We start from the raw sequence: 25,217 nt of genomic DNA, 5'->3' as shown, positions 1-25,217 counted from the left end.
ACGTTGAGTGAATATAGTGCATTGGATTAGGTTTAGGGCTTCACGAGTGAGTTTTGATTCGAATAGTTGTTTTTGAATGAGTAATATGTATAACATCAAACTTGGAGTTACTGTTGGGTTATGAGCATTCTAACACTCCTAAGTGTACATGCAACCCTAAATACCTTGGATCTATGTTTTCTCTATTATACATACAATTATGAACATCCAAGGTATTATCCTAATCTAGCATACAAAATAATAAATATAACAAGATAGAATACATACCTCTTTGATGTAGAATGTCTTAATTAAGCTTGAGTGCCTAGTGCCCCAAGTGTGACACCTCAAATGGTTCACACAACACCAAATACACTTGGAATAACTTGAGAGAAACTTGAACACTCCTTCAAATCGTCTAGCCCTCACACTCACACATTAGTGCACGATTTCTTGAGCCATGGGATTCTTTTATATGGTGGCTATTAGGGTTACACCATGTAACTCATAACTTTACCCATTCCTTATCCTCCATGGATTTTAACCTCCATGGAGTATCCATGGGTCACCCCATGGACTTAGTCCAACATAAGGAATCTTGGATCACAAGCCCACATATATAAGAATGAATGATTTACACAATCAACCCATATATTTAATTAGTCTCCTTTTGATCATTTAATTAATTCCAAATTAATTCTTGATCAATACTAATTAAATAACCTTATTAATATATTAGAACTTATAATATATTAACCAACCTTAAGTGTTATTTCTCTCATTATAGTCTATCCAAATGCATGATGCCATGCAACCCAAATGGACCATGCCGGGTCGGGTCAAGTCTTACCAATTATAGTTATGGACTTAGACATTAATCTAACAGTCTCCCACTTGGATAAGTCTAAAACTATTATTGCGTATGACTTCAGGAACCGATCAGCAATCGTAGCTCTCAAAAGCTTCTGTCGAACTCTGACCTTGTCGATGAACTCTTACCTTTGTCAATGACTTGTCCATTAGATAAGGGATCATATATTCCTCCATTCTAGATATCATATGGACTGAGACATGGATTATCAATCATTCTCTCTGTCCATTTGTTGTTTCCCGATTTCCGATTCATGATGACTGACTGATTGAACAAATCAAATCAGTCCTGGCTTGGCCAAGCACTCACATGTATCATCTTTAAATCATCGAGGGGCCCACAGATATCGCTTTTATCCCGAAGGTAAAAGGAATGGATAAACTTCGACTCATATGGCTTGTTCTACTACTTGTTGAATCATACACAAAGGCACGTTTTATAACATCGAGTTACCGAATGCTTTTTCATGCAATCAATGTACAACCAACTCATAGTAACAACTCATATCTCTAGGTTTGAAGAATATAAGATATTATCGTCTCATGATCACTCGTGATAAAACCCATGAAGTGATTCAAATGAGCGTGGGTTGAATCCAATACTCAGAACTTATGAGCACTCATGAGTGTTGTAGCACCACTTTGTCCACCAACTTGGACCTCTACAAACCAACCCATGACAGTCTTGATTCATATCTACTTCCAACATATAACCGACTGTGGATGGTTTGAATAACTTAATCATTCAGGAAGAGCGACTTAGTTATTCTGGAAGTCAAAACATGCAAAGTGAAACACAAGAATAAACGAATCAAATATGGTATCAAACCCTATGAATATAAATAAACACTTTTATTTATCACCATACTGATTACTCATTATTCATTGTTTCGGTTTTATTAACTTTATACTTGAATTTAAAACAATAGTTGTCCCATGCTCCAAGCATGTACACTATGTTTTCTAAACACTAGTCATGCCATACACCAAGTATGCATACTATGTTTGTCTATGATCTTTACTCTGTAAAATAGATCAATCGAACATCACTCCAATGATCCTCTTTTCACAGTCCCAAATCCTTACTGCAAATGCAAGAATTCCAAATTCATGCCATTTACTGAAATCTGTTAGATTCTAAGCTTATATGCATTGATCCTCTTAATGATTATGCACGAAGTCAGAAAGACTTGACAACAATCATTACAGAGCATTCCAAAGGAGATCAGCTCCTTGGAAACATCCTTCTTTCATTAAGTTTTCTAATCTTACACAGATTGAATAATTTCTAACTTTGAAACATTTCCATATTCCATTTTGACTATCACTTCTGAACAAGAGTTGCCTCCTTACAGATTATGTCAATATGGTCCTTCCAGAATTAACATTATACTTCCAACTGTCCTTGAGCAACCAATCTTTGGTAAACCTTAGATTGTCCTCGACAATTGCTTAATCATTTTAGTCATATCCAATTCTAGACCTTTTCCCTTCATAATGCCCCAGGCATTTGGAAAATTTTAGAAAGGATGAATATAGCACATGTAATCAATCCTATATCCGAAGCATATGGGACACGATTCATGATGTCTCACATAAAGACTAAACCAGTCTTTTGCTATAATATTTCCATTTCAATTTGCCAAGTTCTCAAAATTCAGATTATGAAAAGGGATGCCGTAATCATAATCGAATTTTAGAACGCAAATAATGGACCCATATATAGAATTTCCTTATGTTGAGCCATTCCAACATGAAATTCATATATATATATATCCTTGATTAAATACGATTAAAATCTCAATCTAAGCTTTTAGAATTGAAATGAAGTATAATTTCCTCTCCCTTAATTATAGCAAAACAACTTTTTCAACCCCTGCAACCTCACGAATTGAAACTTTTGTTTTCTATAATTAACATTGCTAACTTGCAACCTTTGTCATAATTATCATGCTCCCACTAACATGATGATTATTAGCATAACACTTATGATCCCACTAGCTTTGACATGTACTCAGAAATCAGCTGACTTTCTTACCAAAGTTCAGATTTCTGATACTAGATTGTTTTGATAAAACTTTATCAAAATCATACACCACTCTTAGATAGCTCACATGTGTGTCTACACAATTTTAGAACTATGAAAAGGGATGCCGTAATCATAGTCTCAATTGTTTAGACCTTTGCCACTTCTCACAAGTCCATGTTAGTGTGCTCGTAAACAACACACGCCCCACTAACGACTTTGAGAATGCAAATATCACAATTGCTATCTAGCTAAAATCTACTTAGTGAAAGTGTTTCCTCACCATCATTTTCATGAATCGGAGAGAAACCTTATTACACTTAGAGTTAATAGTGTATGTGTTCTTATCCATGTGAATTTGTCAAAACCATAATCACAAGACAAGGTTAGTGACAAATCCAAACTCATATTGATTAAACTTGTGCAATCTTAAATTCTTGCCATTTGGCAGCTCAGGTGCCTGCCATTGCTTCCAAGTAGTTGTGCAACCAATTGAGAACTCTCAGAACTCCTATGCAAAGCCAACTTGAATAGGCACAAAAATTTCAACACGATAGGTTATAAACCTCAAGTCGTGTGCTAGTGAAGGACTTTAGGTTTTATTATTGATTAAGTCTTGAAACTTTCAAGAGCTTTAAGACTCCCACTGTCCTCTTGACATATAAGACTCCCTTGTCAAATATTCAAGAGATAGTGCAGATTCTTTATCAAGACTAACACTTTACACAATTGGCCTAAGTTGGTCTCTGTTTTATCCAAAACATCACAACTTACCAATTTCAAATGTACAAGACTAGATAACATTTTACTCTTACATTTGACTAGTGTTAACAAACCCTCTTTAAGATATGTCACTCAAGTTACAATCTTGGAGTATGACTCTAAGAATTGTTTTGGAACGAAGTATGACTCATCTTTTTGATTTAACCATTTCAACAATTCATGACTCCTCTTCTTAGTCATAAGAATGCACTAAGATGACTTTAGAGGACCAATTGTGATATGGTATCTTAATCATTAAGATGATCATAAACATGATACTAAAGTACTCTCCCATCTTTTCAGATTTGAGAAACTTTTATCTTTCTGCCGTACTTTGATTCTTCTTATTCGTTCTGTCTCACATTGAAACTTCTCCAATGCTACAGACTTATACTTAAACTTATAAGTATAACCATATTTACTGAACTTAAGTAAATCATGACGAATAGTCTTCTTGATCTTTTGTGGTGGACTTGACCAGTGCACAAGAATGTGTACTCGATCCCTTAGTCCTTTCCTTATTCACATAAGGAATTAGTCTTAATTTTCCAAGCTGAAAGTTCTCATTCATCATACTATACAACTTGCATGATTCCAAGTTTCGGTCCAATTGAACCTTGGGTGATGAGAATCTTTCCTTATTTGGTAATATTAGACACTACCACAACCGAAAGAATCAAATCTATTTTTCCAATATTGCTATCAATGGAATCTTATAAGCAACAACTTTTCACAGATGCCATTGTAAGGATACTTAAAATAAATAAAATCAAAACCTTTTTCTTTTATTTTAAAACTTTTCGGAAAAACTTATCCTTACAATCCATATGAAAACCTTGTTGTTATCTATTCCTAAGCAATATAAATATCATAACTCTTAAGTAATAGCCCAAAATTCTGATCACCGAACCATGCGATTGAAATCCATCTTCGCGATCAGAATCAGCATGTACTTAATAGAGTTAGACAATGGACTTTACCTGAAGTAGAGCCAAACTTATTGACTTTAACATCCTTAGGTAAATTTGGCAGCTTCGTAACCCCTTCCTTTGGCAATAGTTACCTATGGACCCTTGATAATGGGACTATCTCAGACTTCGCCTCTCTCTTTACCATTGGGTCAACCGAGTTGACTATGGCCGATCCCTTTCCATTGGGAAGAGAGAGCTTTACTGGATATCCAATGTCATCATTGTCAATGTCCATAGCGTTTTAGGAAGTTGATATTAGCAAATAGATAAGATCATTAAGGGTCTTGTCTTAGTCTGTTTCATAGGATTCCCAAAAGAACTCACTATGTGACTTAGAAAGTAGTTGAGCCACCAACTTTCTCAAGACTTTGACACCCAACTCTCCCGGCTTGTCAATATGTGACTACATCTCCAAGATGTGATCACACCTAGACCTTGCCTTGCCAATAGGGCTTGAGTGACCTTAAACTTTTTAGGAACTTGTAGGTTAGGGAGAATAATTGGAGGAGGTGAAAGAAGTATGATATCCATGGGACATCATCTTCATTTAGGAAAGCTTGTTTCAAGAGATTTGGGAAGATCATAAATGTCTAGACCAGACATCTTTTTGGGAGATATTCAAGATAGTTGATTAAAAGTCCTTAATATGACACCCAATATGAAATATTAAGGCTAGGACCCAACAAACTATTTTATAACTTAGAAGAGGGATGCCATAATCCAAGCTATAAAATATTTGAAGGTAGGTGAATGACGATTCACCAATTTCCACCATGAAAAACGAAATAATTTATTAGGTTTTAATTGGATTTGAAAGTCCTAGATCTTTGAGATTCATTGAACTGTTCAAAGGCATGTTTCAATCTCGAGTGTGCCCTTCAGGTTTTGTGACTGGGATGCCGAAGATCACAAAACAAGGTGTGAATAACCATGCAAATATACTTGGTACCCTTAATATTTACCCCTTAATCAGTGTGCCGGTTAACCACACACGCTCCACCGATACTATGATAAATATTAAGTTACCCTTTGCCTATCTTGTTAAGTCCATGTTAGTGTGCCGGTTAACCACACACGCTCCACTAACGACTTAAGCAAAGTGCAAAGTGTAATTTCATGGGTTAGCACCAAATTCACATTTTCCTAAGTAACTAAGATTGGGTATTAATAAGAGTTTAGTTACTTAGTATTTATCATTAATACTTTTAATGAAAGGATAATTATAGTCCTTGTCCTACCCGTTCGGCTAACGACCCTCCACCAGTCAAGGAAGCGGTGGGTGAGAGTGGACACCCATTAAACTGCCATTTTATAGGCAGTAACCTTATACCCCCCTTATAGACCGGCTTCGTGAATGAGGCCTACTAACGGTAAGACTGACTTTACTCTTATACATATATATAAATATTATTAACTTATAATATTATAAAGTATAAGGGTTGAATTTTAACTTTTAAAATTCTAAGGGCTAACTTGGAATTAAAGTATTCATAAGTAAAAACTTTTCAAATTCCAAAACTTGAGGGCAAGTTTTGAAACTATTCAAAATTAATTAATTCCATAACTTATGAGTTTAAAGTAGTTTTAATTATAAAAAAAAAAAAAAAAAAAAAAAAAAAAAAAAAAAGCCTCTTCAAGTTCCATAACTTGAGGACAAGTTATGGAAGACTTTAAACTAATTAATAAAAAAAATAACTTTTTTTTTATTGTAACTTATGGAACTAATTAAGGTTACACTTTTTTTTTAATTTAATGAAGAGACTCTTGAACCTCCATAACTTGAGGACAAGTTATGGAGTCATAAAACCATTTAATTAGAACTAGACTCTTCAGTTTGTAACCTTTGCCAACTTTTATGAGTTTTATGATTCTTAAATGTGACTTTTCATATAACTTGAGAACAAGTTACAAAAACACACTTTGGAATCAACTCTTAGATTAAAATGGATTGAAAACAACTATTTCACACAACTTTTCTATTAATCTAAGAACCTCATAAGAACAAGATAATTCAAATCATCAATCTTCAAGAAATTAGCATGAACATACAAACTAATACAAATCTTGAAATTATGACAATTATCTTAGAAATTGGATTAGCATGAACATTACCACATCAAAACAAGTTTATAAGTCCAAAAACATCTTAGGGTAATGTTCCTAGTCCAATTCCAGCCAAAACAATCGAATATATGCATCCAACTCGATTTTTCAGCTACTTTTGCAAGTATAACAAGAAAACAAGCCTAGGCTCTGATACCACTATTGGGTTATGAGCATTCTAATACTCCTAAGTGTACATGCAACCCTAAATACCTTGGATCTATGTTTTCTCTATTATACATACAATTATGAACATCCAAGGTATTATCCTAATCTAGCATACAAAATAATAAATATAACAAGATAGAATACATACCTCTTTGATGTAGAATGTATTAATTAAGCTTGAGTGCCTAGTGCCCCAAGTGTGACACCTCAAATGGTTCACACAACACCAAATACACTTGGAATAACTTGAGAGAAACTTGAACACTCCTTCAAATCGTCTAGCCCTCACACTCACACATTAGTGCACGATTTCTTGAGCCATGGGATTCTTTTATATGGTGGCTATTAGGGTTACACCATGTAACTCATAAATTTACCCATTCCTTATGCTCCATGGATTTTAACCTCCATGGAGTATCCATGGGTCACCCCATGGACTTAGTCCAACATAAGGAATCTTGGATCACAAGCCCACATATATAAGAATAAAGGATTTACACAATCAACCCATATATTTAATTAGTCTCCTTTTGATCACTTAATTAATTCCAAATTAATTCTTGATCAATACTAATTAAATAACCTTATTAATATATTAGAACTTATAATATATTAACCAACCTTAAGTGTTATTTCTCTCATTATAGTCTATCCAAATGCATGATGCCATGCAACCCAAATGGACCATGCCGGGTCGGGTCAAGTCTTACCAATTATAGTTATGGACTTAGACATTAATCCAACAGTTACAAGATACAACAAGAATTGATTACATCTGAACTGAATTTCCCAGCCCAAAAATGCTAGTTGTGGCATCATTTATTGGTCCAAACCAGAAAAATTTGTCACAACCATCAGCATTATCATCATTAACAACATACGTTAGTTCTGACGTGTCGTTTTTGTTCAGTCCGGTTTTTACGAAAAATTGATTAGGGACTGTTTGAAATTTCGGAAATATTGTGGCTTTTGCTTTTAAAACTTTTGATCCTTTATTTTCAACAACACGAACATATTCAACTGAATTTTGAGAAATCAACTTTTTCATTGGTTCAGCCTCCTTTTGTACAAATGTCGAACAATCAATCTCATCCTCTATAGAAATCTCACTCATGTGACTTTTGTCAAATTCAGAAAAGTTTTCAGCGTCAAAAGTATTTTATGAACTCCATTTAGTGCACAACGAGTCAAATTTTTGCACAGTATTAGATTTAATCTGTTCTCTATCATTTTCATCCAACATTTGTTTTAACATACTCTTATGTTCTTTGGACTGAATATATGCTTCTATTTTGTCAAGTCCAATTTTGTATGATTTGGAAACATCATCAGAGGACACAATGGATTCTCACTTATAGCACTCTCCATCGATTTCATCATCTTTCAATTCGAGAAAGGGTAAAATCATTTTGTGTATATTTTTACCTATTTCACAATCAAGATGCAGTTGACTAATATTAAAATATAATCGCTTCGCAATTAAACAGAAAATATTCCTTTGTTTTAAAAGTGTTAAGTTGTCTCTCTTAAAATAAATTACATCATCCTTTTACCTAGTTAGCTCTAACTCCAGATTCTTTATCCATATTCTCCTCTTTTCACATTTATTTGTTACCTTGCTGATTTGATCACTTAGGTTAGAATTTCTTAGACGAGTTCTCTTTAAACTATCACTAAAATTAGAGAAAGTGTAATTTAAGTCATCTAATTCAGATTTGTAACATGAAATAGGAATATTAAGAGATTGGAGTATGGAGTGTACCTTACTGATGACCTTCTCGCATTCACTCACCTGTTCAGAAACAGGTCCCGCAACAAAACAATTATTAGAGGGCTCTCCGCCATTAGTTGCGTATACCCTCTGTTCCGAGACCCCGTTCTGAACCATCAGACACCTTACTTCATACTTTAGTGCTTCATACTTTGCAACAAAACATCCACCATGTGTGGGCTTCCGAACCTCATCATCTTCAGAATCAGTGGACTATACTTCAACACTACAAAATTCATCACCACCTTCCTGCACAATCAAAGCAGGCTTTGCGTTCACAACATTCATTATCTTCAAATCCTCTATCTTCCGAAGATAGTAGGTTTCTTCTTTCTCACCCTCCTTCTTCTCATACAACCTTCTTAATATACACTCGTTAGCAAAATGATTCTTGTCGTGGCAGTAGTTACAATCATAGCCAGAATCTCCCAACTACTTCTTCTCTTGTTTGTCTTCTTCCTTTTAAGAGTTTTTGAAGCTCTCTTCTCTTGACCTTTCCGAGCTGAAGTTTCCCTGCTTGTTCCTGCTCTTAAAGCGACAAAAGTTCTTTTTAATGAACTTTTTGGGATTAGCTACCGTAAGAGCATGTTCCTCTTTGGTAAGTTCACTATCCGAAAATTCGGATTCCGAGTCTTCTTTAGCATCCATTTTTCCTTTCGCAACCAAGGACAATGAACCCATGCTTGAGACAAGCTTTACATCCTTCGTTGCTTCATATTCGTGGCATCTTAAAATTCCCACAAGCTTCGTCAAATTGTAGCTCTTGAACTGTTCATGAGCTTTTACTGTGGATACAACTGCTTTCCATTCAGGCCTTAATCCATTCATAAACATAACCTTTTTCTCAATCTTTTCACGCTTAAGATTATGTTTAAGCATCCTGCTTAATAGATGATTAAAACGGTTGAAGGTTTGATCAAGTTTTTCGTCAAACTTCTGGAAAAAAAGTACCAAATTCCGATAGAAGTAATGTTTGAACTGATTGTTCCAAATCTACATCGCTTGAGTAAAGCTCTTTCAACCTGTCCCAAATCTCCTTTGCAGTATCACATGCACTCACCAGACGAAAAGTTTCTGGAGGAAGAGCGAACCTGATTATTCTCATCGCTTTGACGTTGCTTAACAGCTTGTCGTTTTCATCTTGAGGAACATCTTTAACATCAACAAGGAAAGTATTGTAACCGACTTGAGTCTTAATGATCCTCCTTGTAGCAGTGTGAGCGAATGCTTGCTGGGTCATGGCTTCCCATATTAAGGTGCCATGATCTTCAAGGCCAAGGACGTAGTCTTCGAAGTGCAATGCACAGACTTCACAATCCTGCAGAAAAAGGATTGGGATTCTGGTAGTAGACCCGATGTTGCTGGACAGAATGAAGGAAAGAGTATGGGGATCTTAATGTTGCATGATGTTGATTCACAAAAACCTGTATCGAATCAGATGTGTAAAGCAATAATTGAGTTTAGGGCAAAACAAGGACCCCGATCTAACGTCTACAATCGATGAAAGCGATGAAGACGACAAGAACAGATCCACCGGAAACTCAAAACCCTAATAATACTCGACATAAGATTTGTGTATGAGTTACACAATCTCCTACTCTGATACCAATTGTAGAAACAATAAACTTAAGATCGATAGATTCTTTAACAGTAAAGTGAATCAAATAACAAGAACAATGATCAAAGATGTGTCGAATGTTTAATATTATCAAAGCTTTAGAAGAGTTCAACCAGAACTCTTCTGTAAAAGCAATGTAGGGAAATACAATCAATTAACCCTAGAACGATACATGCATGCACTATAAATAGTCTAACCCTAGCATCATAATGACTGATGGACAGGCCCAACCCATTAATAAAGACTAAATACGTACATAATAAATTTGACACAACACAATAAATAACCCAACACATTGGAGATTTGAGACACAAATTAATTACATACAAGACTCTTCCTTACTAATAAAGGTTCTGAATTCCTACAATAAACCAATGATGCCTTATTGATTCTAATCTAATAAAAGACTCATTATACTAAAATAGTTAGAAACCTAATTTGACTTAAAAGATGAAGAGAATAAACTTAAAAAGCTAATGAAAGAAAAATTTTCTATTTGTCCCCTAAAAATAACACAAAAAAAAAACGTACCCTTTAGCGACGACAAAAATTGTCGCAATTGATGCCACCTGTCGGCGCTAATACCTTTAGCGACGAAAAGTCGTCGCTAAAGGGTCTTCGCTATTACCACGTAGCTAATACCCCTTTGTCGTCGTAAATAACGTCGTCTCTAATGCTCGTCGTCGCTAAATGGTCAATGTCGTCGCTATTGCCGTCGTCTCTGTTACCTTTCTGGCCACCGGTCAGAGTTTTTCTGGCTACTCTTCCCGGAATCAGTTGTCATCGCAATTGGTCAATGTCGTCCCTAAAGGTGTCGCTGCTATTGTTTTTTTTTCGAAAAAATAATTTATTTATGATATTAGTTTGTATATATTATATAATGCAGCTTTAATAAAAATACATACCACATCACATAAAACACCAAATATACCACATTACATAAACTATCTAATAAATCCCAAATAAACAGCTAATATATCAGCCATAAACTATCTAATAAATCCAAAATAAACATCTAATATATCATCCATAAACTATCTAATAAATCCAAAATAACATCATCCATAACATAAAACAAGAAATACTATGTGTCTGCGTCTTCACCATCGTTGTTCTCCTCATTGTTGACTTCGTTTTTAAACGAGCGGATAATGTCTCCAGTGGCCGTCACAAATGTCGGATTTTGAAGAAAAGCATTCACACCAACATCCTATAATTAAGTCACAAGCATATTAAGTCATTAACATTTTAACAAACTAGCAAACCATCAAACCACCAAATGAATTAAGTCGTAACAATTTAAAAAACTATTAAACCACCAAATCTATTAAGTCTTTAAAGATTTAACAAACTACCAAACTATCAAAAATTACTATAAATGCAACTAGTTCTTAACAATATAACAAAGCTACCAAATTCCTTAACAATTTAACAAGTACTTGTGTTGGTTGTGGTGCTTGTGACTGTGACTATCATTGGGATTGAGCACTTGTACCCGCTCCTGAAAAAGGTTTAGGTACAATACCTCTCACATGCCCCCTTCGAGTACCCAACACCTTCTCAAATACTGCGATCCAATCAATGATGTCTGGATCACCACTACAGTCGGCTATGTGATAAGTCTGTAGAGCAACCTCAACAACTAAGGCATTCTATATTTCACAAAGATTGTCAATATACGTTACAACTAGCACAAAAATAAAAACAATCTACTTCATTTTTAAGTAATAATAACTTACATATTGGTCTTCAACCAATGGATCAAGAAATTCCCCTTTCTTATTCACATGCCCACAAATGCTTCAAGTCTATTCAAATTTTGTTTAACATTACAAAATATGTTATACTTGAATAAACATTAAAAAATATGTTATAACTAAATAAGCCTTATTGTAACTTACGTTCTTAAAACAAGCACTACCGTAGCTGCACGTCCCTCCACGATTATTATTTACTTGCTTCTTCCGACATTCTTTGTTTCCAGCGGATCGTTTTTGATGATTTTATGTTAAGAAGTGATCAATAGCATCATTCCAATGTTGCAGATCCATACCCACAGGGGCATGAGCCCTTGCTGCCTCCAAACCCCCTTCAAAACCAGGCAAACGAATTTTTGAAACATTTTTGCGGCCTTTATACCACGCACATATCTGATTGTTCAGTGACGTCCAATAAACTGGAGCCATGGGATCATTTGTAATCGCTCCAAAATCAAATCATGTCTACAAAAAATATAGACAAATTAGAAATAAATCAAAATTAAACATATTAAATATATAACTTTATAAATAATTTATCGAAAGATACTGTCCAACCCTTTCGGCTTCAAAAACGTTTGTCCATGTATCCTTATCGAAACCGATGTCGCACCGCATATAGCTCCCAACCTCCCGAATGAAACATTCATATACTTCCCCAATCGGCATGTGAGTATTTATGTCAAATATTATCTTCAGATGCCGTCTGCCGTTAGCTGCAAATAACTTGTATTTTTTTTTGTTTACTGTCATGCCTCTTTCATTTTCGTGGCACCGTTGCATAAAAAAATATTAGTCAAAATAATTTTTTATATACATACAATATGAAATAAAATGACTTAGAATAAATCTTAATTACCATCGTTCTGGTGATCACCAAAACCTCCATCGAACGGATGTGATGGCTGGTCACCCCCATCACCTCCATGGCCCATCACAGCAGCCATGAGATGGAGCAATGCAATAAAGTTTTTGAAGTAATAAAGTTAATGGATATTGTATTTTTTTTTTTTCTTTTTGTTTTTTTGTTTTTTTGTTTTTTTTTTTGTTTTTTTGTAAATATATATTGAAGTAGAGTGTTAATGGATATGATGGATAAAGTAACTAAAAAACCTACTTTTTATTTTTATAGCATTCTACTTTAAATAATTAAGTTATTAGATTACAACTTATTAGATTTACCCTCTTATGTTTTTCGTTTATGTTTTGTATTATAACATTTTACTTTCAACAATTGTAGTATATATATTTATTTATTTATATCATCTTTTCTTTCTGTTCCAAATCAACATTCAAAACAGTAAAAAAGTGACAACAAATGGATTAGTTACGGATTATTGCAATAAAATATGTAAGATTTGGCGTTGAACCTCAAACAATGGTTTATGTATTTCATTTGTCATCATTGTTTTTTAACATATAAAAAATTTGTTTGATAGGTTTTTTGTTTGATTATAAACTGCATATTGTAGTTTCTTTTCTTTTTTTTTTTTTTTTTTATTTTTAAATATAGATATTGAAGTGATAAAGTTAATGGATATAATGGATTAAGTTTGGATTGTGATATGTTGTAACGTTGACTACTCCGTTTAGTTAACTAATTGTCGGATTATAATAATCACAAAATTATAATGGAAAATCAATAATATATTTGATTAGATTGCAATGTCTCAAACTCTAAATGTCAATACACTTAAAGTGATTTTCTATGCGTTAAATTCATTTAATCTAATTTTTTGTTTAAGTTTTTTTTTTCATAATAAGAATGTTTATTTGTTTTTACTTTTTTAAGTTAAAATTTTCATATATAATCGGTAGTTTTTTTGTTTTTACTTTTTTTTTTGTTTTCATAATAAGTTTTTTTGTCTTCAATAAGATTCATAACTATTTATGGTTGTATTATTGATCGATAACTATCATATTTTATAAACAAATGGTTGTATTACTGAATCGATTAGTATAATATAATACCACCCTTTTTGTGATTATCTCCAAATAAAAACGTAAAATGAATTTACTAACATTCAACCAAAACAATATTCAGGATCTCTCAATAAAAATCATTTTTGATATAGCATTAAACAAATAAAGAAATAAGACTACCTCTTTTGGGATGCATACCACTATAATTCTAATAACCTGAAAAATCTACATTTTGAACAAATCCTAAACATTCTTAAATCATATAATCATATAAACACAACTTAAAATCTCATGATCTACAGTTGATAGTTTCACATATATACATCAATTTTACATATACATTCATAAATTCATACCATGATCAAGATATCCATAGTCAATAGTTTCACATATATATATATATATATATATATATATATATATATATATATATATATATATATATATATATATATTCATAAAAACAGGAAAAAACGAAGCTGTTCACACCAATTTCACAACAGTCAAGAGTTTCACATTCATACAAATAGAAAAAACGAAGTTGTTCATACCAATTTCACATGAATTTCATATATATATATATATATATATATATATATATATATATATATATATATATATATATATATATATATATTCATAAATTCATACCATCAATTTTACTAACCTGCTCTTGCCGGAAAAACAAAGCTACAATCGGTGGTGATGTGCGTCCTTATAATGGGAACTTAAAAACAGAAAAAAAAATCATTCAATCGTTAGTCGTTCGTAATCGGTGTTCAGAAAAGAAGAAAAAAAGAAATGGGTAGAGAAAACGAACATCGCCGAAGATACCAGGTCGTAATCAAAGGTGACAGTCGGCAATGGAGAGGTGGCAATCGGCAATCGGTGGTAGTCGCCTTTGGAGGTTAATTGGCAATGGTAGTCAGCTTTGGAGGTCAATCGGCGGTGGAGAGCAGTGACGTCAGCGGTGATGTCGCAAATCGTCGCGAGAGAGAGCCATTGGAGATGGTTATAGATTATATGTCGTTTGGGGTGTGGAAGCTGAACAAAAGGGGCAACCCTTTAGCGGCGACCCTAATAGCGGCGACAGAGAGGCTATTAGCGGCGACATTCTGGAGGGAACTCAATGACCCCTTTATGAGATTATGGACCGTTAGATAGGGTGAGAATCATAGGGCCAAGATTTAGTCCAATGTGGGTCAACGGATCGACACCAATATCAACAACATGTCGCCGCTAAAGGAGTCGTCTCTATTGCTTTCCACTGGAACAAACCCTATATGTTAGATCATGTTCCGAACCAAGGGCCAGGATTGAAAGTGGCGTGTCTCCGACGGATCTTCGGTCCATACCTTTAGCGACAACATTGACTTTTTAGCGCCAACACCAAGCCTGACTTGTCTGATGTCGTCCCTAATACTCTGTATTCTTGTTGTGACATAAGGTTCCTTTAAAAGAATCTAAACAAACAAATGGACAAGGTGTGTTCCTTGAACATGTGAATGGGGGGAAATAATATAAATATGAAGATATTTAAATAAAAACAGAGGGTTCTTATTGTTCCCTTCATCTATTTCATCTGTTAATTCTTTTTATCTCATGAAGTGTCTAAACCGTACGTCATACTTGCATAGACTTAAATTGAAGATAATTAAATATAAGGGAAATACAACTATGTTATTGTTTGTTTCTCATATTTCCACAACTATATTTCCACAACTGATAAGTTTATACAAATCTTTAGAATTCATCTGCACATCACATTTCATGATCAATTCGTTCTCTTAGGCTCCTTGTCCACACATATTAGTGACAGAATTGAAGGTAGATTTTTTGTTGGAATAAAAAGTGCAATATAACTTCGAGTAAATTGTTAGACATTTTTTTCCAGGTAATTATAATAAAAATTTCTTTCTAAAAGCAAATGTATCTGTCACGTTGATCAAATTGTGTATGCTTTCTGAAATCTAATTACTTTCGTTATTATTTTTAAAATTATGTACCGAACTAATTTTAGAAAATACAGAACTTAACTTCATAAACCGAAAACTTATGACGAAGAAAAATGCCATGAAAAAGTAAAGGTAAAATAGAGAATTAATTTAACTTCTTTATTTGAAGACTAGATGGAACAATCACAAAACGAAAGTACCAAAAGAGGCAAGTGTTTTACTTCTTATATGATAATGGATCAAAGGAGATGACTTCCTATGGTCTTTTAAAAAAATCTAAAAAAATTAATGAACCTTGTGCATTCGTTAAACGTGGGAAACCCAGATGATTTAGAAAGTCGGTATTTTTTTTTAGTTAAAAGAATGAACAAATTATTGAAATCGTCCCTATGGTTTGGGTAAATTGCATGTTTGGTCCCTAAGATATTTTTGCAGTGGGGCCGTCCTTACAGGTTTTTTGTTACGATTTTCGTCCCTGACACATGTAAAAAAATATTATTACCCTTGTTTATTTATGTTTCATTTATTTACTATTTATTTATTCCTAATTTGACAAGGAAAATTATTTAAAATATGATGTGGGTCCCATGTGGCCGCTAAAGGAGTCGTCTCTATTGCTTTCCACATGAACAAACCCTATCCGTTGGATCATGTTCCGAACCAGGGGCCAGGATTGAAAGTGGCATGTCTCCGACAGATCTCCGGTCCATACATTTAGCGACGACGTTATTAGCGGCGACATTGGCGTTTTAGCGGCGACACCAAGCGTGGCTTGTCTGATGTCGTCACTGAACGTCTTGTCGTCACAAAAGCGACGTCCCTAATACTCTGTATTCTTGTTGTGTGAAACTCCTTTGGATAAACCGATTATCCCAACAATGTAAGAAGGTTATTGAGAAACATTATAACTTTGGTAAACATTAATTAAAACATTAACCTAATATCAAAAAAATATGCTAATTAGAATTCTGATATTAATGACTAAAGAGTAATAAAAGCCAAAAGCAACGAAGATTAAAATGTAAACATATATATCTTTTGACCAGCCAACAAAGGCTAAGTTTACATTAATCAGATTTAGATGTGGATACATTTCCATTGTTTTATTTAATTATGTGACATGGTGTATTATCTCCACACTAGCAATTTATATCACCCGTCAAACATTGATTATACTAGAACAAATTATCCACCAAACCCGGTAGACTCTGATTAACAAAGATGTTACATCCAATCTCTGATAGGTGGATGCTATCCCAAAAGAAATATTTAGAGTCGTCTGGGCACGTTGGGCTAAGTTTGTTACATAAAAAAACCACCTCTAGCAAACCAGTTCCGCAACAGCCTCTATCAGTTACTTGCAACCCTGTGGAAAGGAAGAATGGAATAGGATGTAAAACATTATTGAAATGCACATGTGAAAATTTTACGTCAAAATTACAGAATAGATGAAAACTTTTCTTCGAAGTCGTGTAGAAAAACATAAAGCAAAACATTGCATGAATATTTTCACTGGCCAACTCAATTTAATGCATTATTAAGTTGTGGATGTTGTGGATACCGTATTGCTGAGGGTTATTGATGACGTTTATTAGAGGATTATAGAAATCGACAAAAGCAATCCTTGATTCAGGAAGACTACTTGCAAGAACTGGGAGCTGTTCTTTTAGCATGTTGCTGTACAATTGTGCTGCTTCATTTTGCTTCTGGACGCACATTCTAAGTACACCTCCAAATAATGTTCTCTCTGCAGGAAGACATCCGGTAGGGGGTGCACCAAAGACAGCTATCTTTCGTGTTCCCAGTTTGTATAGTTCCTTCAACAAATTTGATAAACATCTATTAGTTTGTAACGTCATTTATGACATGTCTTTCATGTTCATATAATAAAACCCATCGCCATGTCATTTTTCAAACATCTTATTTATATTCACTTAAGGTGTACATGTTCATCCAAAGCTTTAATTTAATCAATTACTTGCTACTTGTTCATTTCCATCTTGCATAGCAATGTTTGAATGAATAAATATGAAAAGTAAGGGTATTAATACCTGTATAAAATTCAAGGTCAAGTTTACCAGCATGCGATCATAAGTAGGGACATCATATTCTAAGCTTCTTGCCGGAAGGGATATAATAAGATCGTTTGTGCTTGCACATACCAATGATACACTATTTTTCATTATATTCATCACAGCTTCTTCCCCAACTATCCTTGTAAGATTCCCAATATATTGTTTCAACAAATTTAGTTGGTCCAGCATTGGTATAGCAGACTAATTGGAAGGAGACCAAACAAGTGAAAAAACATAAGGATACATGAATAGATGCATACATACAATTATCATGTAAAATATAAGTATTTTTAGAAATTAAAAAACTAGATATGTATGCATACCGATATGTTGGTTGTTAGTGGATCGTATCCAGAGCCACCGGAAGCAAAACTTACACCCGTCAGAAGATCATTGTCTTGTAAGGAAGGGTCCAGATATGCTGGAAGATATTCCTTCACTCCTAATCCTTCGGCTTAGGATTTGATATCAAACAATAATTGCAGTTTTTGTCAGTTCCAAAAACAAGAAAGTACTACAAGGAATCTGCTATATGCAGCAATCACATCCCTCTAAATCCTTTGCGTTAATTCTTTACAGACTAGTGCACGTAAAACAATATAGAATTTATGTCGTGCTTCATAAATAGTACTATTCTAGTTTTAGTAGCTATATTTAATACCGTGCAATTCCTAGAATCTAACATGGTTAGTGAAGGCAGTTAAAAATATTTATATGAATGCATTAGATGGTTTACTTGTATAATAAACTGTTGCCTTCTGTTCGTTTTTGTTTTTGTTTTTTTTGTTTTGTTTTTTTTTTTTTTTTTTTTTTTGAAGATTTAAGGAAGTAACAGTACGTAATATATTGGATAATTTAGACTAAGAGAAAGTGCTCAGTTTGTACATGAAAATAATAATTTGACATTAAAGATGATGCTGCAAAATGCTATATGCTAGTTTCCCAAATATTTTGCTTTGTAAAATTTATATTTTTCATATTTCTATTTCAAACATATATGATTGGACTTTGATTTGATATGAACATCTATTTGATTTGAGTAAAAACAGTAAGATTTTCAAGAAGAATTTTTTTACGCAAATAAAAAAATAACCAGAATAAAGATGAATATAGGTTCACAACGAGGATGATAAACCCAAAAATATTGCCTTTCTGACAAGTTGATCTTTTATGAACATGGATGGACGCATGAATTTATAGCAGTACGTGCATCCATCTTCGTATATCCATCTTACTATATTATTAACATTAGCAATATGGTTTTTATTTTAATAGAGCTTTTATGGGGTAGGGTCAAGGGTGTTTTATTAGGTTTATAATTTACTAAAAAAAACTTAAAAGAAAAATAAACACCAATATATGTCGGATACAAAAAAATGCCATGACTACAATTCGATCTGCTATGCGCTATGAACGATAGTAATGTATCGAACTTCAAAACTTGGTTGGTGTTATCAACACTTGCTTGTTGAAAGAGCTAAAGTTCATTTGATAGACATAATGGGGTTTTCAGTTGCTATAATGTATGATTTCAAAACTTGGTTGGTGTTATCAACACTCCAGTTTTTATTTGATGATTATGGCATTGGTTCAAATAATAGAAATCCTTTTTCGACATAAAAACATCAAAGAGTGTATGAATTTGAAAAGGTACCGAAAAAATCGGCTATGTTTTTCCCATTGGAGAACCTTCCGGTTGGTTTTCCACCCATAAAATCCTTTCCATATGGAAGAAAGTTTGCCTTGCCCGGTGTTATGATGTAGTTATTATTCCCAGTATCAAGGAAGGAGTCCCCGAATGCTAGGACAGCCGAAACATTTTCTGGCGGATTTATTGTTCCTTGGCTACTGCATAAATAAATTACTGACGTATATAGACAAAAGACAATGACGTTAACAAGTAAGTGAATCATCGGAAAATATCTGAAAATGAAACAACAAATGACTTTTTTTTAAGGAAACCATGGTACCTTGACATCAATATATATAGAAAAATACTATGTATTTGGATTCGTTGACTAGGAGGTGTACTACAAAATGCAACAAATGGCTGATCTGGTTTAAAGAGAGTTTGTGGCCTTGTTACTTCCACGTTTCATATTACCTATCCACTTGGAGATTTTTATTATTACAAGTGTTTTTTGTTTATATGAGGATAGGAAATATGAGGCTATTAAGTACATATTGATATAGAACCTTTAAAACTTAATAGTTTTGATAAAAATAGATCCAAATCAGTTGTGATTTAGGGTTAGCCTTCTTTCTAAACCCAAGCATCATTGCTCCACTCTATATGTTAAAACAAAATAGTATCAAGAACAAGACAAAAGAAGTAAAACCAAATACGACACATGCTAAAATGTTAGGGAAATAACATCATGGTTGAAACGAAGTAAAACCATGAACGATGCAATTCATTTCAAAGTGTTTATTGGGGATTTCAATTGCAGATATCCACAACTTCATGATCGTGTTTTTTTTTTCTTTAGGGTGCTGATATAATTTTTCTTGTTGAAATTCAAGAAGTACTCATACAATTAAAATGGAAATTATGTTTAAAGCAAAAGGCGGAGTGTGTATCAATTAATTCAAATTGAGAGTAAAAGTAGGAAAGTAGTTTTTCTATGAGGGAAATTAGGAAATGATGTGGTTGTAAATAATTGAAAGTAGGAAACAATATTTTTTGGATGTTGTTTGTGCCACAGGAGATTTTGATTTATCGATTAAAATATTTATGCAGTGATTTTCTAATATGTGTACTAGAGGTATATATAAGAAATGTGATAAATAATAATTATCAATAATATTCTTTATAAATGTATTTTACATTTAATTATGGTAATATTACACATAATTAATGTCTATTATATTTAATTATAGTAATATTTCTTATAATTAATATTTCAATCAATGTTTCTTATATATACCCTTGGGCACATATTAGAAAATCTCATTTATTTAATAACATTTATCCCCTTTATTTAAATTAGTCATTCCAGCAGAAAACGCAAGGATTTGTTTCTATTTTTCAAAACTGCATCAGCATGTCAGAAAAAGAATACACAATAACTGATATATTGTATTACAACCACTAAATCCCTCAAAGTAAACAAGTGACCCCAACCAACGTGATAAACTCATGTAAACTAGATACAAGAGAAGTACCACTCCGAGGATGTGCATAAAATCTTCCTTTGTCACTCGAATGATCAAGACCCATTTTCTTTTACTAAATGATTAAAACATCCTGACTCACTGTTGTTATCAGCGAATTTACTTTTATCAACACTTGGACATGTTAGAAGCTTGTCTGAATCTTTATCTTTGTCACCGAACCTGTCCCATAAGGTGAAAATTTTCATTTGGGTATTGGCATGTTAAAGTGTTAGTTAAATTTTGGTCAAATCTTGTGTCTTTGATCAATGGTGTAACACCAAAGTAAAAAAATAGACAAAAAGTGTGATATATGGTTTTGTGGAGTGATCTTCTACGTGCTTTTTGTCAGATACTTTTCCGGGATGAAAAAATTGTGGCGATACCGGAAGATTACCTAGGAGATTTTAGGTGTCCGCAGTTTCGTTCGATACATGTGGGCTCATCACGAAATTGCTCGATCTGAATTTAAATTGTTGTTGCACAATCTCCAAAATCATAGATTCACCATGGTTTAAAAAGGCAGCTCTGAAAACCACCTAATTCCTCTTCGAAGACACATGGTAAATTTGAGAGGAAAGGAAACCGAGATCCTAATCTCTTTCATATAATTTCAGCAGGTTTCGATATGTCGTCATTATTTGAGAAGAAGAACTGAGAATAGAACAAGGGATCAAGCAACGAAACTAGTTTTGCAGTAAGGTGCTCCAGCTAACACTTAAGGACATCGATCGTTTGGTTGTTCGGCGATTAATCTAGTGTGATCTAGTTAATTTTGGTAAAGTAGTTTTGAATTAGTAGTACTTTTTTTTGTAACTCTCTGTTGATAAATGACAACATGTTTGAAAACAAAGAAATCCTTAATTATTTTTTGGAATGAATCAGTGTGGCGTCAAAAACTACATGCAATAAAGATATATTTAAAGGAGTGCAACTACCAAACAATGGTCCGATGATTTCACATCTATTATACGTTGATGATGCTCAATTTATGGGAGAATGGTCGGAAAGGAACAGTAAGAATCTAGCGAGGATCTTGCGATGTTTCCATATCTCTTGAGGACTCAAAGTGGATTTCAACAAATCAAGAGTTTTTGGAGTCAGATCGACGTTAGCTAAGACGACTCGGTGGGCCAATCCCCTTGGATGTGAACCATCATGCCTTCCTTTCACATACCTCGGAGTACCTGTGGGTGCTAATATGAAGTTGAAGAAGAATGGGAAGCCTATCATTAATAAATTCATGTCAAAACTCACAACGTGGAAATCAAAAACACTGTAATTCAGGGGCAGGCTTACTATAATTACGACTGTTCTCAGCAATCTACCAAGTTATTATCTATTGATATATTGTAGCACCTGCTGGAGTATTAGGCCAGCATGAAAAATTCATAGAGATTTCTTAAGGGGTGGTGTAATGGAGCCTCAAAAATTAGGTGGGTCTAGTTGGAAAAAATCATAGCAGCAAAAGATGAAGGAGGGTTAGATGTGGGTTCGATGAAAGCACTGAACATCTCCTTAATTGTTAAATTATGGTAGCGGTTACGCTCTGATCCATCTCCCTTATGGATTCAGGCCATTTCGAGCATTCACAATCTCCATTCTAGGCATGTACAAATATGAAAATCCCTGGCGTATGGGATATTTTGATATTGCTATATTTATACTTATATTTAGGTAATATTTTAATGTATTTTAAGCTATATTTTGGTTATCTTCAAAGATATTTGGTACTTATTGATACTACTGCTCCCGGGGTTGTTGCGGGTAATCACCATAATGCCTCTGAAACACGAAAATCATCACAGACTAGCTCAAGCACTCACACCATTACCCACCCCTACATGCTCCTTAGCATCCCAAGGTTCTTACTTGGGTCGCATACAGATCCGGTGCTTTCAGTAGTACGGGCCCAATACGACCTTCCACACTAACGTGTAGTTGTCCCAAGTCCTCCTCATAGGATCCTAACTCACAAGTACTCTATCCCTTACAGATATAAAACTACTCTCTCGGTAGATTCCTCAATGCTCATCTACGTATCTCTCCTAGATTACTCAAAACTCTCTCTAAAAGATTCCTGCTACGTTTCCCCTACTCAGTACACATACAGAGCAAATAGCAGATAAGATCAATGAATAGCATACCCTAGGCTAAGGCATCATGAATCAGACAACTCTATCTCTAAATTCCAAAATACCTAGCCTATCCTCTAGCATGCAGCTCTAATATCTCATAATACAAACAAGTAATGGTATTTTGGGAAATCACCGTTCGGGCTCTGGCTGATTGTACATACTGCTCCGTCCTTTTATCTCTTAAAAGCTCTTACTCGTTTTTAGAAAAAAATCATTTCTTTTTAGAAATTTTTCTCAAATCCTCAATTTGAGTCCAAACATAACCGAGAGTACATCTGAATCCCTCAAACCAAGGCTCTGATACCAACTTGTAACACTCTAAATTTTCAAACAAAATTCTCATTTTTAAAATCACATAAAACCCCAAATCACATTTCTCAAAAACCACAATGTATAAGTTATCAAAACACAAGTCAACAATTGTTTGATAATATCCCAGAATCCTCGAAAACATAAACTCCAACTCGTGTCTACAATCAAGCCGGGCCTTCCTGCGATCCTGAGAAGTACCTGAAACACATATCACAAAACACTGTAAGCACGAAGCTTAGTGAGTTCCCCAAAATACCACATACACAAATAATAAGCCTCTCATGGCTATAGCTCGGCATGGACCCTCCGGTCATGCATCTCGGTGAGGACCCTCCGGTCTCACGGCTCAGTGTGGACCCTATGTTCATGTGTATCAGTGAAGACCCTCCTGTGTCACAGCTCGGGTCGGACCCTCCAGTCCTGTCACACCCCCGAACCAAACGGTGGAAACATCTGAGGGCTCGTGTGACTTAAATTGAAATATCATCACAATGAATATACATGAAGCATAACATAAGCATCACCATGCATTAATACATTACAACTGACATTGTTCACATCAAGTACATTGTTTACATTACATAATCCAAAACATAAATTGTTTATCGATTTACATTACACAAAAGACATTTCAGAAACATGCTTGATAATTCTTCATTCTAACGGTTACCTGAGAATACAAGTTATTTTGAAAACGGTCAACATATATAATGTTGGTGAGTTCATAAGCAGGTTTGATATAAAAATGATTTGTATTGTTTGTAAAACCCAGAAAATCCGATATTTTCTGTAACAAAAATTGTTTACGAAAAAGGTGTGATGATCCATAAGTATACGTGTATGTGATTTCAAAACATGTAAAAGTGAAATGCCCTTCATAATTGTTCCTTGTATTATAGTTGTTGTAAGTAGAAGTGAATAATGTCGTTCCCCGGAAAACCCAATGTTTTCCGATTTAAATAGTATGATAGTTTTGTATTATTGTATAATCACTTTGCATCGTCACAGCGTATGAATATGATTTCCCATGAATACTTAGATGGTAATGGATCTCTATGTGAGTCGTTATAACCATGCATAATAATGACTAATTCGCCTGTCTTGGCATTTTTCCAAACGCCGGTTTTGATCAAGATTTTCTCACCCTAGACTGGCCGAGTCTAACTGTAGCGAACAACTCAGGTGTGGGGGAGTCACCCCCGTATAGATCTATACACAAACTCTCGCTCTCCCTCCAGGAGACTCTGATTATAACTACATGCTACGACCGACACTTATTGGTGCCACCCGTTATTTCTCACTAAATCCCAAATGAAATTGAATAACATTGTTTTACAACCCGATTTATGTTTACGTGAATATAAGGTAAGCCTAACAGACAAGAAAGAGGACAATGGAGGCCCACTAAGTTTGTATGCTATTACAGGCTGTCGAGTATGCTACGGACACGTTGTAGCCCATTAAGCATATGATGAATGTTTAGGGCCATATTAGCAATGCAAATGGGCCACTAAGGCCCAATAGCATGTCGAAGCTGATAAAGGCCCGTTGGGCATGTAATTAGGTCACCAAGGCCCAATATACATGTTTTGATTATATTGGGCCCAATAATCATATAATTGGGCCACGAAGGCCC

General features: G+C 34.2%; 1 protein-coding gene across 1 annotated transcript; it reads right to left on the bottom strand.

The window, feature by feature from the left end:
- Positions 1–16,913: 16,913 nt before the first annotated feature.
- LOC145158954 (GDSL esterase/lipase At5g42170-like) lies at positions 16,914–19,946 on the bottom strand. The gene is made up of 5 exons (XM_079077816.1): positions 19,633–19,946; positions 18,302–18,432; positions 17,955–18,179; positions 17,465–17,720; positions 16,914–17,269 (listed from the first exon to the last, which is right to left on the bottom strand). The coding sequence occupies exons 1-5, from the start codon at positions 19,889–19,891 to the stop codon at positions 17,079–17,081; spliced, it is 1,062 nt and encodes a 353-aa protein (XP_078933942.1). The 5' UTR covers positions 19,892–19,946; the 3' UTR covers positions 16,914–17,078.
- Between the last annotated feature and the right edge of the window lie 5,271 nt (positions 19,947–25,217).

Source organism: Lactuca virosa, chromosome 2 (assembly GCF_052849685.1).
Source record: "Lactuca virosa cultivar CGN04683 chromosome 2, Lactuca_virosa_CGN04683_v6, whole genome shotgun sequence".
In the NCBI taxonomy this organism is placed as follows: Eukaryota; Viridiplantae; Streptophyta; class Magnoliopsida; order Asterales; family Asteraceae; genus Lactuca; species Lactuca virosa.
This window is presented reverse-complemented; position numbering and strand designations above follow the sequence as displayed.